Below are 14,750 nucleotides of genomic sequence, written 5' to 3' on the forward strand. Positions count from 1 at the left end.
GTGGAAAGCAAAATCATAAAGCCAAATTTTGCACAACAGTTTTGAATGAGCGTAAACAAGAGACTAAAACTGATGATGATCAAAAATCTGATTCAAAAAATTAAATGGGGCTGATCTTAAGGCCAAAAGTTCAGTCCAAACTTTAAATCATAATAAAAGACCACATATTCAGATAAACGCAATTAAGCAAAGTTGTTTATTTGTTAAAACAATAATACAGAAATTTACTTTTACATTTTTTGATAGCCACAGGTTCAGTTCTTAGCTTAATTTCAAAACATTCTTTTGATAAGCTAGGACTGTCTACAGATATTTTAGACAAAGTTTCAACAACTTTGACCTCTGTAGATGGCAGTGAAATGAAAGTCTATGGACAAATAAAGTTGAAATTTAGTTTATCAAACAAAGTTTTTGAACATGACTTTATAATAGCAGATTTATTTGAAATGTCTGGAATTTTAGGCATGGATTTCTTAGACCAATTTGATGTTTCTTTGGTTGTTTCTAAATCCCACATGCTAATAGCAGGCTATAAGATAAGGCTTTATAAACTTGGTTTTACAACCTGTGCTCACATAAAAGCTTCTGAAAACATAGCCATTCCATCTCAGGCAGAAATGGTTATAAAAGGACATACATTTGGACAAAAGTTAAATACTGCTTCTGTATTAGAACCTAGAAGAGACTTAAATAAACCAGGCTTAATGATAGCTAGGACACTTTGTCAAAAATCAGATAACACTGTTTTTGTTAATGTAATTAATCTAACAAATCAAACTGTTAATTTAAGAAAGATTCTTTGTTAAGTAATCTAGAACCAGTGATTGGTATAAAACCTTTATCAAATGATAATAAAAACATCAATTTGTTTGATGATTTAGTTGTACCAGAATATCTTAAATGTCTCATTGACAAAGCTTCTTCGAAACTGACTGAAGAACAAAAATTGAAATTATCAAAATTAATTATAGAATACCAGGACATTTTTACCGGTCCTGATGGACAGTTAGGTCGTACTGGCATCGTGAAACATTCTGTTGATACTGGCGACTCAAAACCTATTCGCGTACCACCTTGTAGGGTTCCACTTTCTCAAAAACAAATCATTGAAGATGAAATAGATAAGATGTTGAAAAATGATGTTATGGAGCCTAGCTCTAGTGCCTGGTCTAGTCCTATTTTGTTAGTAACTAAGAAAGATAACTCTGTTAGATTCTGTATTGATTTTCGTGCCCTGAATTCGGTTACAAGAAAGGATGCATATCCTTTACCGCGAATTGATGATTCGTTAGATGCCTTGGGTGGAAACACATGGTTTTGCACTATTAATTTAACATCAGGCTATTGGCAATGTGAAATGTCATCAGAAAGTAAAGAAAAAACTGCTTTCATATCCCATAAAGGACTTTACCAATTCAAAGTACTACCATTTGGACTTTCGAACGTCTAATAGAAATGGTTTTAAAAGGGTACCAATGGGAACGCTGCCTATGTTATTTGGATGATGTTATAATTTTTTAAAACACATTTGAAAGAACTCTAGCAAATTTGAAATTAGTTTTTCAAAGATTTAGATCTACAAATTTGAAATTAAAACCCAGCAAATGTTCCATGTTTCAAACTGAAGTACTTTTCTTGGGTCACATAGTTTCAAATGAAGGGATTAGTTGTGATTCTTCAAAAATAGATACTGTCAAAAATTGGCCTTCCCCAACTTGTACCACTCATGTTAGAAGTTTTCTCGGTTTAGCCAGTTATCACAGAAAATTCATTCCCAATTTCTCAGAAGTGCCTTCCCCACTTACAGAACTAACCAAAAAGGCTAAAAAGTTTGCCTGGAATGAGAACTGTCAGAAAAGTTTTGACAAATTAAAAGAATTGTTGATTTCTGCCCCTATATTGCCATATCCTATGAAAGAGGGAGAATTTGTATTAGATACTGATGCTAGTGCCAACGGTATAGGCGCATTTTTGTCACAGGTCCAAAACGGTCAAGAGAAAGTAATTGCTTATAGCAGTAAAACTATGAATGATTCTCTAAGAAAATACTGCACCACTTATAGGGAGTTATTAGCAGTTGTCACCTTTGTAAAGCAGTTCAGACACTATTTATGGGGTAGACATTTCAAGGTTAGGACTGATCACGCATCATTGATTTGGCTGAAAAATGTTAAAAATCCAGAAGGCATCATAGCAAGGTGGATTTCTGTACTTGATACTTATGATACGACTTTGGAACATCGCAGTGGAAGTTTGCATTGTAATGCTGATAGTTTGGCAAGACGTCCACATAAGAAATGCTTAAGGGAAGATTGTCCAGAATGTACAAATGAAATCATTGTTGATACTAGGGATTGTGAAGATTGTAATACTAAGACAAATTCACAACCTTTAGCTCCAGTACCGGTTTTACAATCCGATTTAGGAGACCAACACGATTCAATACAAGACAATCTTACTCAGGATAAGACAGATTGGCAATATATAGATTCAAATTGGTTATCGGTTTGGTTTGAAGAACAAATTTTGACTTGGCAAAATTCAGATTCTGACATAAGGAAAATTTTGGATTTGAAGTCTGAATACTTAAATAAACCTCTAAAAAGTTGTATTGAGGATTGTTCTAATTCAGTTAGAGTTTTATGGAGTAATTGGGAACTACTGTCTGTACAAAATGGTGTTTTATATTACATGTTCATTGATAAAATTGGTGAAACAAAAACTTTATTAGTAGCTCCTTATGAGGTTAGAGATTTTATTTTGACACAGCTTCATAATTCGCATTTATCTGGTCATTTAGGTCGTGACAAAACTATTGATTCAGTTAAACGTAGATTTTATTGGCCAGGTTTGACTAGTGATATCAGTCGTTGGTGCAAAACGTGCAATGAGTGTGCTCAGGCTAAGACAGGTCCAGGTCTAGGTCGCTATCCATTACAACAGTCAGAAGTTGGTGTTACTTTTGATAGAGTTGCAGTTGACATTTTGGGTCCTTGTCCTATCACAGAAAATGAAAATGAATATATTATTGTGCTTTCAGACTATTTCACTAAGTGGACGGAAGCATCTTCTATTAAAAATCATACCGCGTTCACAGTTGCTGATAAATTAGTAACTGAAGTTTTTTGTCGTTTTGGCATTACATTTCAGATCCATTCAGATCAGGGCCGAGAATTTGAATCTGAACTATTTAGGGAAATTTGTAAATTATTGGGCATCGACAAAACTAGAACCTGCCCCTATAGACCCCAATCCGACGGCTTAGTAGAAAGAATGAACTGAACTTTGATTCAAATGTTGTCCATTTTTGTAAATCAGAATCGAAATGATTGGGATGATCATCTCCCTTATTTGCTAATGTCATACAGAGCTACTATTCAAGATAGTACCGGATTTTTCCCTTATAAAATGTTATTTGGGAGGGATATAATATCTCCAGTAGATATAATTTCAGGTTTTTCATTTAAAAATAAAAATTCTCTTTGTCCAGTACAATATGTTGAATGAGTGAAACATGCTCTCACCTTAACATACAATTTTGCAAAGGAAAATATACGCAAGGCTGCGTCTCGGCTGACGAAAAATTATGATCGAGGTATGAAACCTCGTACCTTTGTCGAGAACAGTTTCGTGTGGAGGTGGTATCCCCCTAAAGCCAACCTGTAGCATTGGGATGGACTGGTCCTTATTTTGTCCAAAGAAAACCAAGCGATGTTTTATACCAAATTAGATTGTCACCAACCAGCAAAGTTTTGATTGTGCATGTTGATCATTTAAAACCATATACCGGACAAAATGTCCCTGATGCCTGGAAGCAAGAAATTGAAAATTTTGCTTTAAATTCTGATGAAGAAAATGTTGAGGAAGAAAATGAAATAACAACATTTCAGCTTGATACTGATCAATATGGGGACTTAAATGATTCTACTGAGTTGACCAGTTCTTTTGAGTTGCTTAGTTCAACCGAAATTCAGGTCAATACTCCTGCTGTGACCAGTTCTAAAGCGGTGACACCACCTAACAGAACACGCTGTGGTCGCGCCATTAAAAAACCAAATAAATATTCTCCAGAATGATAATATACCACTGAATCTGTTTAAAATTTAACCATATAATTGGTTACATAAATTCTGTAAATAATTGTATATATGTTTTGTTTTAATAATGATAAATGATAAACATTACCCTCCCCATCCATTGATTATATTAATGATTCACTTTAAGTAGTTTGTTACACAAGAATCCGTCTATGAAAAGTGGCTATCGTATACTAATAAACATCAAACCTAAAAAAAAATGCAAAAGTCATTGGGTGTAGGAAAAATATAAGTACTAACATCTAATACACCTTTTTGGAAATAAACAACAATACAATATTTATAAAGTGAATAATTTATTTGATTTTGAAAATTTATCATAAAAATAAAATAAATAAATAAATAAATAAATAAACATCACAATAGTTAGACAATAAAAAGCTGTTGTTTCAAATGTCATTCACATACACGTAAGTCATAGAATATGATTGATTTTTTATAAAATAAACAGTTCCTTCAAGTAGGAATATATATAAAATTATTTCCGAAATGAAGATGTGATTAAACTGTTTTTGAAATATTTTAATACATGTATCAGATTAAGATAAAATTTGTAAAAATATACTAACTTTTGATGGAGAGAGATAGAATATTGGGATTAAAAAAAACCAGATGTAACCTATAGGTTGTTGAAATTGAAGTTAGATTTTTATAAATTAAATTGGAGTTCCGAAAGTTAGTAGGGTTCCAAGTCTAATTTCAAAAGTATATTGCTAGAAAAAAATGTACACACCAAAACTTGAAACCGAAATGTAGGGGTATTTGGTCTAGTGATTGCTTGATTTCGAGTAGATACGTAATTTTTCATCGTTGTAATTAACATGAAACTTGGGAATATAGTACCGGTTTATACAATGTTCTTTGCGACGAGTGTGCATCTTAGAACTACCAAGATACATGTATTTAAAAAAAAACAAACTTAGAAACAAAATCAATTATATTTTATACCAACATTTTCTGTATAAATTTTCAGTTATAATGGCAGACGAAATGGAAATTGATATCAATGAACGAGACCTACTGAAACTAGACGATGATTTACGAATAATATGGCCAGCTGAAGGAATGACTTGCAATGTTCCTGGTTATGACACCAAAATATTCAATTGTTATTGCTTCATTCATTAAACACTGGAAAAAGATCCATGTTTCATACACAAAAGGTTTCTTTTGTGAAAAATGCAAAAGCAGTTATTCTAGACGTTGTGACTTAAAACGACATTTAAAAGCTACACACAATTATTGTAATGAAAAATTGTTACAAGCATTGACTTCTTCCAAATCAAAAGTGCTTAAAAGCAATAAATATATAAATTCAGGTAGTATTCTACCTCCAAAAGAAATAAGTAAATAATTATAGCATCAGTATAAATACATATTATAATAAAAGTTATATTTTCCAAAAAATGTCAGACAATGTTATATGCGTTGCTCCATTTGTGGTGCCAAACTATTCTAGAGATGAGGTGTATGGTTTTCCTTCACAAGGCATGCCTTGTGAAGTCGAGATTTGCAAAAGCCCTCACTTCAACAACCATGACAATTATATGATTCATTGGCGGAAGGTTCATGTCCGTTTTATCAACATATTCCACTGTGTAATGAAAAACTGCAATGTGAAGTACCATGAGAAATGGAAGCTAAATAAACATTTGAAACAGCACCATGGATTCACACCAGACTTAATTCAGAAACAAGACATTAAACCAGTAAAAGAACACAATATGAATTTCATTGACCCAAAAGAAATTAGAATGAGGAAGTTCGTAAAAATTGATGTAGAAGCCAGGGAGAGAGCTAGAAAAGAACGCGAAAATTACGCAAAACAACATGCTATTACATTTCCAAATTTACCGCAAGCCAATAGAAGCAATAGTGTATGCAAAGGACATTATTTGGATTTCGATTTTAGTATTGGAACCTCAAAGGTTATAAAGAAATGGCGAATCGTAAATCATGGACAATAAAAACATTATTGGGGGAGGGATAATTGTTTTTGTTGATATTTAAAATGTTGATAATAGTTATTTTTAAACAAATTATTTGTTTTTTCAATTTATTTAGAACAAATTTTCTTTATATATAATTTGTTCTGAGGGGGAGGAGTGTGACGCTTTTGGCTAATTTTTCATTATTATCTCCCCTTAATACACATGGTAAACTGAATTTTACTCTCGTTTGGCAGATATATTTCAATACTCCTTAGCGGATTTGATAGTCCTATTCAACAATTACTTGTAGGTATCACACATGAATCTCACTTACAAATCTTTACGAAAAATCAATTCGAAGTCATTTGCAAACATTCGTATTTACTTCGGCGACATTCGTAAATAGCTCTTAGCCAACTCGTAGACATTCGCAGACATTCGTATTAATTCGCGAAAGGAGATGATTTTTTTTTTCAGCATATATTCAATATTTTTTTAGCACTTTGCAAATATATATGAATACTTTGCCTAAGGTAGCCATAGCTAGGGAAAATAGTCGAAAGAAGTTTTGGTATTTTAGTAACTTGTTTCTCTCGTTAACATTTGAAATCTCTCTAACCTTATGTTCAATTAAAGTATGTGTGACGGTTTTGGCTAATTTTTCATTATTATCTCTCCTTAATACACATGGTAAAGTGAATTTTACTCTCGTTTGGCAGATATATTTCAATACTGTTTAGCGGATTTGATAGTCCTATTTAACAATTACTTGTAGGTATTGTTCATTTTAAATGATTGTCTTTTTAGACTAAAATTTTGAAGAGCCAATTTTACTTCTGTACCAAAACAAGTTTGATATAAGATTTACATATAGTCTAAATGTGTAATTTACACATTGTCTTGGAATTTGCTTTACAAAGTATGTTTCATAGATCATAGGATTTGTATAAATCCTTTTATTTTCTTATTAACTTTTGGAAACCTGATTCATATCGGGAAACTCCATCTAAATGTTGGTTTGAAAACTGAAGTAGTTTGATTTAAACTTTGCTAAATTTCAAACTAAATTCTGACTTTAAAATGAAGTAAAAAGTAAAATATAAAGCTTACTTAGCTAATTTATGTCCGTCATCACTTTGCGTCCTCTTTAGGGTTAATTTTTAGTCCGTCCTCTTTATTTACCTTGCCAGTGCCGTCTATTTAAAAGCCGTATTGTTTTTGAAAAGTGCTATTGCATAAATTACTTCTATTTTTGAAACATTTACACAAACTTTGTATATTGTTGAATTTGAAATATTTATACTGATGTTTACAAATGTTGATGTTCTGGTATATAAAATATGAAAACTAATAAAGTCTTGAGTCTTATTGCCATTTAAAAAGCTCAGATTTCAGTGGAACGAACTAGTCTAGAATGCTGCAACATTATGGTACGCACTGTCGTCCTTAACTAATGATATAAGGTCTGTCGTCTGTTGTTTCGTTTGAAGGTTCATATAGAGTACTTTACAGGTTTTCTTTCTATTTGTTCAGATAGATATATACAGATATAAAAAAAAAGCAATTCTAGACCATTCTAGTACACAGGGGGTACAGATAAGCATATTGTCCGAATCCGCCCTGTTACATATGCATGGGGCTGTCTACTTAAATCTACATGAGTGAATTCTAACCCCATTGAATAAACATTACCGTTCGTAAAACACTCGTAACTAAACCGCAAATATTCGTAAAAACTGGATAGGTTATCGTAAACACTTCGTTTATTATCCGTAAAAAACTTGGACCAAATCGTCTTAGTTTTACGAATCATGTAAATTTTGTAAAAAAAATTCGTGTGTGAATTGAGCATTTCGTTTGTAAAACAATAGCATATATTCGCAAAATACTTGAATGAATTCGTGTTAGTCCGTAAATTCATTTCAAACCGATAGTAAACTACTCTCAAGCGTTCGTGAATGAATTGAACAGCAATCGTACAAAGCAATCACATAACATATTCAAGATTTCTTGCGAATGATTTACGAATTTGTGCAGTCGATACCTTACGAATTGTTAAGAGTAATTTGCAATTTATTAACAAATACAATTTTCACTATTCGATACGGATGTCTGCAAATGTCTACAAGTTGTTAAGCGTTATTTATGGATGCCGGTGAGTAAAGTACAAATACTTCCGAATTACTACGAATCAATAATTCGTAAGGATTCGTAAGATAAATTTGTGTATGTGCAGTAATAAAGCACAGTGCCGTTATTTCTCACACACAAGACTCACTGAAAACACCTTTTCGTAGGAAATCTTTTTCTACGAACCTTAAAATGTATTCGCTTGCACCAAACATCAGAGGATAAAAATATCCCAAATACATTGGTTGATAAACAAGCCCGTTTGTTCGTCTTACAAAAGCCATCTTCTGGTAAACTTCCAACAGGAGGCGGTTGGCTTATTGGAATTGAGCAGTCATCGCCAACAAAGCCTTCGTAACAAGCACAAACTCCACCTTTACAACAATGGAAAAGAAGAAAAACTGTTTAGGGAAAAGGCATCTATATATTTTTTATTAGTTAAATTTATAATTCTATTCACTTTGTTTATCATTTTAAAGCATTAGAACAACAATTGATATTTCCCACCTTTTCCATTTCCCTAAATAATTAAAAAAAAAGATACGCAAAAGCACGCCGCTGCGCACTCGTTTAAACACAATACCTCACGGCGCTCATTTAAATGTACGATATAACCTCTCTTCAATTACTTAACTTATCTCTATAACTTTAGGTATTTAATTCATAAAAGAAAACGTTTTACCTGCTGTGCAGTTCCCATTTCCAGAACAGTTACACATAAGGCTTGTAATGTACTCCATCATGGTCATAGAGCCATCTTCGGATTGTAGCTGTGTAAGATTTTCATTTCTTGACGCTTCCATTAATGTTAAGGTTTGCATCGCTCCAACTGTGTCTTGTATGTATGTCGTATCAGCAATTAACTTTCAAACAAGTAGTTATTAGTATTTCTTTTCTTTGAAAGTTATTCAAAGTAGAAGCTTTATGGACCCTCCTTTTAAATCCTTTTAGAAATTATCTTAAGATACTTAAAAATAACACAACTGACTAAAATACTATTATATATTCAAACTAAATCTCACAATACATAATGCAAGATAGTTGTCAACTTTCATAGTTATGCATCTGATCTTAATTGTGGTGTGATAGATAATCGTGTTTTTCTGTGTTTATTCGATTAAATATGCTTAAAAATTAACCCAAAATGTTTTTGTATTTATCAAGTATTAATCCATACAGAATTCAGATAGTGCAAATGAAAGAGAAATGTACAATACATGTATATTGTGGGAACATATCACATTTATTTGACGAGCTTTAGGAACAGTCAGATAGCAAGGGTTTCCCGAGCTAATTTGACTTTTTTTTAACAATTACAAATAAAAATATTGATATTTTCGGCAATGTTCATGTATTGTCTCTTTCCTGCAATCATATTTCCTAAATAAAACATGCGAAATATGCTAAAATAGTTTTTTTTCAGCATTCTTTTGAGCGACCGGTCGGCGATGGCACCTATAAACTTGATACCTGTACCCTTTTTTACGTTACTCAAAGCTAAAAAGGTAACCAGGAGACGATATTATGCCACGGCGGGATAACTTAAAGGTAAAAGGGTACGGTTGTGCGGCCTCGAAAATTTTTACCCAGCCCATTCATATATTCTGACAATGAAAAACTGGCCCCATTCATTTATATGTAAAGCATTTATGTAACCCATTCATATATATATGTTAACCCCAATCACATATACTGCAACTAAAGTGCCAACCCTTTTCATATATCACTAATCATAAAAAAGTAGACCGATAAGGGCCGCATAACTGTACCTACCCATTAAACTTTGAACTAAGCAGTCGGGAAATGAAGCTGTGTTGCGTTATTTGACACCCTTTATTTGTATAGTAGAAAGCAGGATGAAAAAAGTACCGAGCAAAATTTTGTCTGCAATCTTTATGATTTTAATAAGTTACAAGTATATGATCCTTAACAATTTCCGCATTAAAAGTAATTTTGACGAAGTTGTTAAATGCATGGATAACCTCCTGCCTATTATTCATCTAGACTTCTTACAGTTAGCCGTCTGGAACAAGAAGATGTTGCTACAAGATTGAAGTCATCACTACAGAAGATTTTTGGTCGTCATCCTAACCTCGTGGATCTTTTCGGTGTATCCATCCGCACCATGAAAACCGATTTGTTCAACGTGTCATAGTTTTCCTTTCCAATGTTGCAACATTATTTTAGTAAGTTAAGTCTAAATACTGGTTAGCTTTAGCTTTAGCTATATTATGGCTTGCGCAACTTCAGGTTTAATTTGCTACAGGACTATAGAAGTTTTATGGTCGTCATTATGAACTCGTGGATCGTTACGATGTACCCATCTGCACGATGAAAACTGATTTGTTCCACGTGTCATAGTTTTCCTTTCATCTTTTGTCTACCCCGGAATTGACTTTTTATGAGCAACTCGGTGGGTGTTTCTAGAAAAGCAGAGGACGTTTACCCTACTCGTGCATCTGGTCCATGCTCCCAGTCTTTTGCTGAGTCCGAATTTTTTATTTACTTACGTTTCTTTGTACGCTTAATTTCGACTACATCTTTTTAGTGTGTGTCTGTTTTCCATGTCTGGCCTTTATCCCTGGATTACATTTCGTTGATTTCCGTTAGAATCTTTAGGTTCCCTTGATTACTTTTTCATATACTGTGCTACTTAAAATAAACTTAGATACAAGATCAATTATTGTCCGAAAACTTGGGACCCCTATTTTTATATATTGTTTAAGTTTAAGTTTATTTGTATTTTATTTGTATGTAGTTCCTTTTTACCTTTTAATGTTCACTATTCGTTATTCTCAATATGTAAATACCTTTATATCTAGTATGCAAGATTGAATACAAAATTGAACGTAGTCATCGTTTCCTGCACCCGACACATCAGAAACTAAGTCAGTTGGCACCAATGACTTAATTTGTTCTTCACACGTCTTGTTTGCTTCCTCTTTAGACCACCCGTTCCTAAACTCTGGTTCCTGTTCATATTAAATACTAAAAACTTAAACTGGTTGAAAACAACCGTTTGAGACCTTACAGAAGCTACGATTCTAAAGTACTATGATTCTTCTGCATTTTAAAATTCAGAAAAAAATCACGTAATATATTACATAAGAAATAAAAAAAAATCGAAACATCAATTGAAATTGAAATTCGAAGTTTTGAAGTACATGACCGCGTCCTTAAAAGAGAGAGAAAAAGTAATTTCTTTTATATGTATACAAAAAAAAAACACGAAGAAAAATAATGTTTGTACAGTAAATAACCATTGATCATTAAATTCTAGACACAGAAGTTTTTTTTATTACGTGTAATGTGGAATTCTGATCTAAATTATCGTCTTCAAACTCTAAAGGGTCAGAATCAATGACGTCATCGCTATTATCCACGCTTCGTCGAACAATTCGTCCATGAAATGACCTCTTTACCCTATCACCTTTAGATGTTGTGCAGGATGTGACAAAGGCTGCCTGTGTTGATAGAGGGGCAGTAGAACAAACTTGAGTTGGTTCAGTCATATTACATTGAAGTGAGTAGAATAAAGCAAAATTGTCAAGACGTCCAGCTTCTCTTTCACATATGCAGAAGTGAGGAAGAGTAAAGTTACTCTCTGTAACATTAACCGAAACAGCAACATCTTCTGTGAGAAATGTTGGTTCGTTTATAAAAAGCTGTTCATCAGGCATTGAGTGGCGGTCAATTCTAGAGAGGTAAAACACAAGAACTTACAAACAATGCAAAGATGTTTATGAGTTGTTAAATACTTAACTTTTTTTCAATGTTATCGCCATTTTTTGAGGATATAACTACCACTTTTTTAGTTTAATATTAGAAAAAGAGGTACCCTAAGCCTCATACCATAAGAGTTATGACAATAAAATAACCACATTTCTATGTCTTTATAACACTTATGGAGAAGGAAATATAAAAAATAAGCTACTGAATAAAAAAAGTGTAATTACTTCCAAGAATCAGCAAAGGCCTTTTCAGGTGTTACTGTATCTGTGTCTCTATCGGTAAAATCATCACTTGTATTCTGAGTAGGGCTTGGTACCCCACATAGACCTCTAGCAACACCAATGTCGTGTAGTGTAGGCTTGATTGTTATACTTGAGATAAACATTTGATAAACTGATACTGTAAATTGTATTTCAGTCCCAATCGGTAATTTTATCTACAAAACAAATTTCGATAGATATTATTTTCTTAATTTCATGAACATCAAAGCATAAAATATTACATATGAAACGACGATTTGTTAAGAAATAGAAAACAAAATCGTGTATATTTTCACGTTTTATTCTCTTCAAAGTTTTCCTTGTGTTGTTTTCATGATAAAGGTACTTTATACGGTTTGATTTAAAACAGTAAAAAATACCATTGAACAGCTATTTCAATAAGATTACAAAGGCTGTGTAAATATATTTTTTTCATAAATAAATGGTTCGATGGGGGAAAAGTTGTTATCGTTTTAGGCAATATTCTGAAACGACTAAATTATTTGATATCTTCAACTCGTGTTACATTCTATTCAACTGTATAAGACAAAATATTTAAAAACGCGAGAAACACTTCGAAACCTCCTTACGATATTTATAAATAGCATTAGAAATAATGGTAATTAATTGCCCAATTGGTGTGTCCATGATTCTTAAGAATACGTTAGTTTGATTGGTAAAAACATTCTGATTGGTTGGTTCTCTTTGGGCAAATCAAGAGATTTTTGATAACTTGCCTTGATACAGTGGTGTTATTGGCGTCAATCAGTTCGCACTCAAATAATCCCAAATAAAGTTATGTTTCGATAACGTATCAATTCTAAACATTAAGAATCAATTTGTAATAATATTTCTTTTCATAATGAATACAAACATACCAATCATATATATTTCAAATTTCAATATGCTGTACACGTGTTTCAAGGAGTACTCTCTCATCAGCAGAATTAGAATTAAATACATAGGAAGATCTTTATCCAAAAACAAAATATATACAAGCAGCACTCAAAGCCAAAACTATCGACGTAGGAAGCCAAATCAATTACCAAGAAGTTTCACCATGTACAGTACAAAGGTTTTCTGTATCTTGAAGTTTGTAAAACTGCAAATTTTGATAAATATGACCAAACAATCTAATAAAGATTGATTCTAATTATTGAACAGTGTATTTCGCATATTCATTGAAAAATGAAAAAAAAGGAAAATTCCTTAAATATTATTTCTTACCGTGTATCTGTTTCCATTGGTTACAACTAATAGGTCGTTGTCATCACAAGTTCTTATTTCAGTATATGGTTGTGTAAGAAGTAGCTTATCTGTTCTCGACACACGAGAACAGGTTCTGAGAACAAAGAGTGATCTTTTACTCCTTACAGCAATGCCACAATGACAAGAAGAACCAGTCCACCCAAATCCACAATTAGTAAATAAGGCATGAACCTAAGGTGGTAATTATTTCAGAAATTTAACAACACAGCTTTTGAAGATATAATTGAGGACATCTTGCATATAATCATTTTACCGCTAAATCTTAAGCCCTAAAATATCAATACGTTAAAAAAGTGCATGCTCTCGATATTCTCGAAATATTCTTTCAAAAATATTTTACAAGAAAGATAATAGGCTTTAAAACATTTGGAAGATGCCTGATTAAATGGTTTGTGGGTTTGTATGGCAAGTATTGATATTGCATGCCCTTGCCCTAACTACGCACCTTTTGTACTGCAAAAGCCTTCTTACAATTAGGCTCCTTAAACTGGAAAATGTTGCTTCAAGATTGGAGTCATCACTACATATTTATGGTCGTCATCATGAACCCTTAGTTCGCTTCCATGTATTCATGTGCATCATTAGAACCGATTAGTTTAACGTGTCATAGTTTTCCTTCCCTTTTTCGTCCAACCAGTACTTGACTCATTATGAGCAGCTCGGTGGGTGTTTCTAGAAAAGCAGAGGACGCTTACTTTATCGCCAGGTCCATGCTCCTAGTTTTCAGTGGGATCCGAATTGCTCATTTACTTATGTTGCTTTGTACATATTATATTGGTTATTTTATGTTCTTTGCTGTTTGTGTCTGTTTTCTATGTCTGGTCTTTGTCCCTGGATTACATTATTTGGATTTCCGCTAGAATCCCTTGATTATTCTTTGTAAATCTAATGGATTATCATTTTCTTAGGAACTTTGTCATATAAAATTTATAGATTGTTAAATTGTTAAATTTATAGGAATTTATAACGTGAATCAGAATTAAAAACTATAAACACAATACTTAGCGTTACGATATGTTTCCCAAGTGAAAATCCTATGTTAATGTAACTCTTTACTGAAAAAATACCTACCCAGTATGGTCCTTTGTCATTTCTATAAAGAACATATTCTCCAATTTCCATGTAATGGTAATACATGCCATCAAATGTTCTAATGTGAGGGTCATTTGAAGATTGACACATCCTACCTGTCATTACAAAATCTTTGTCTAGTACTGTCACCTATTTAAAATTATTTTATTATATTTATTAACATTCATTTATTACATTATATATGAGTGAGTATTATTACAAAAATTACAACGTCAGTAATATATGTATAACATCTAAGA

General features: G+C 32.6%; 1 protein-coding gene across 6 annotated transcripts in view; it reads right to left on the bottom strand.

Annotated features, from left to right (window-relative positions):
• Positions 1 to 14,750, bottom strand: part of LOC148628636 (uncharacterized) — a 39,350-nt gene that overhangs the window by 11,761 nt on the left and 12,839 nt on the right. For 4 of the 6 annotated variants that reach the window (XM_088591424.1, XM_088591393.1, XM_088591383.1 and 1 more), the window contains 7 exons: positions 14,491 to 14,640; positions 13,378 to 13,590; positions 12,115 to 12,326; positions 11,461 to 11,854; positions 10,969 to 11,130; positions 8,841 to 9,021; positions 8,345 to 8,532 (listed from right to left, as the gene is read on the bottom strand). In XM_088591424.1, the coding sequence (XP_088447550.1) occupies positions 8,345 to 8,532; positions 8,841 to 9,021; positions 10,969 to 11,130; positions 11,461 to 11,854; positions 12,115 to 12,326; positions 13,378 to 13,590; positions 14,491 to 14,640 (1,500 nt within the window). The remainder of the gene's footprint in view (positions 1 to 8,344; positions 8,533 to 8,840; positions 9,022 to 10,968; positions 11,131 to 11,460; positions 11,855 to 12,114; positions 12,327 to 13,377; positions 13,591 to 14,490; positions 14,641 to 14,750) is intronic. The other 2 variants (XM_088591403.1, XM_088591414.1) reach the window with 2 other exon arrangements.

The sequence above is a fragment of the Perna viridis genome, chromosome 1 (genome assembly GCF_037379345.1).
Source record: "Perna viridis isolate PV_CMFRI_1.1 ecotype Kerala chromosome 1, ASM3737934v1, whole genome shotgun sequence".
Taxonomy (NCBI): domain Eukaryota; kingdom Metazoa; phylum Mollusca; class Bivalvia; order Mytilida; family Mytilidae; genus Perna; species Perna viridis.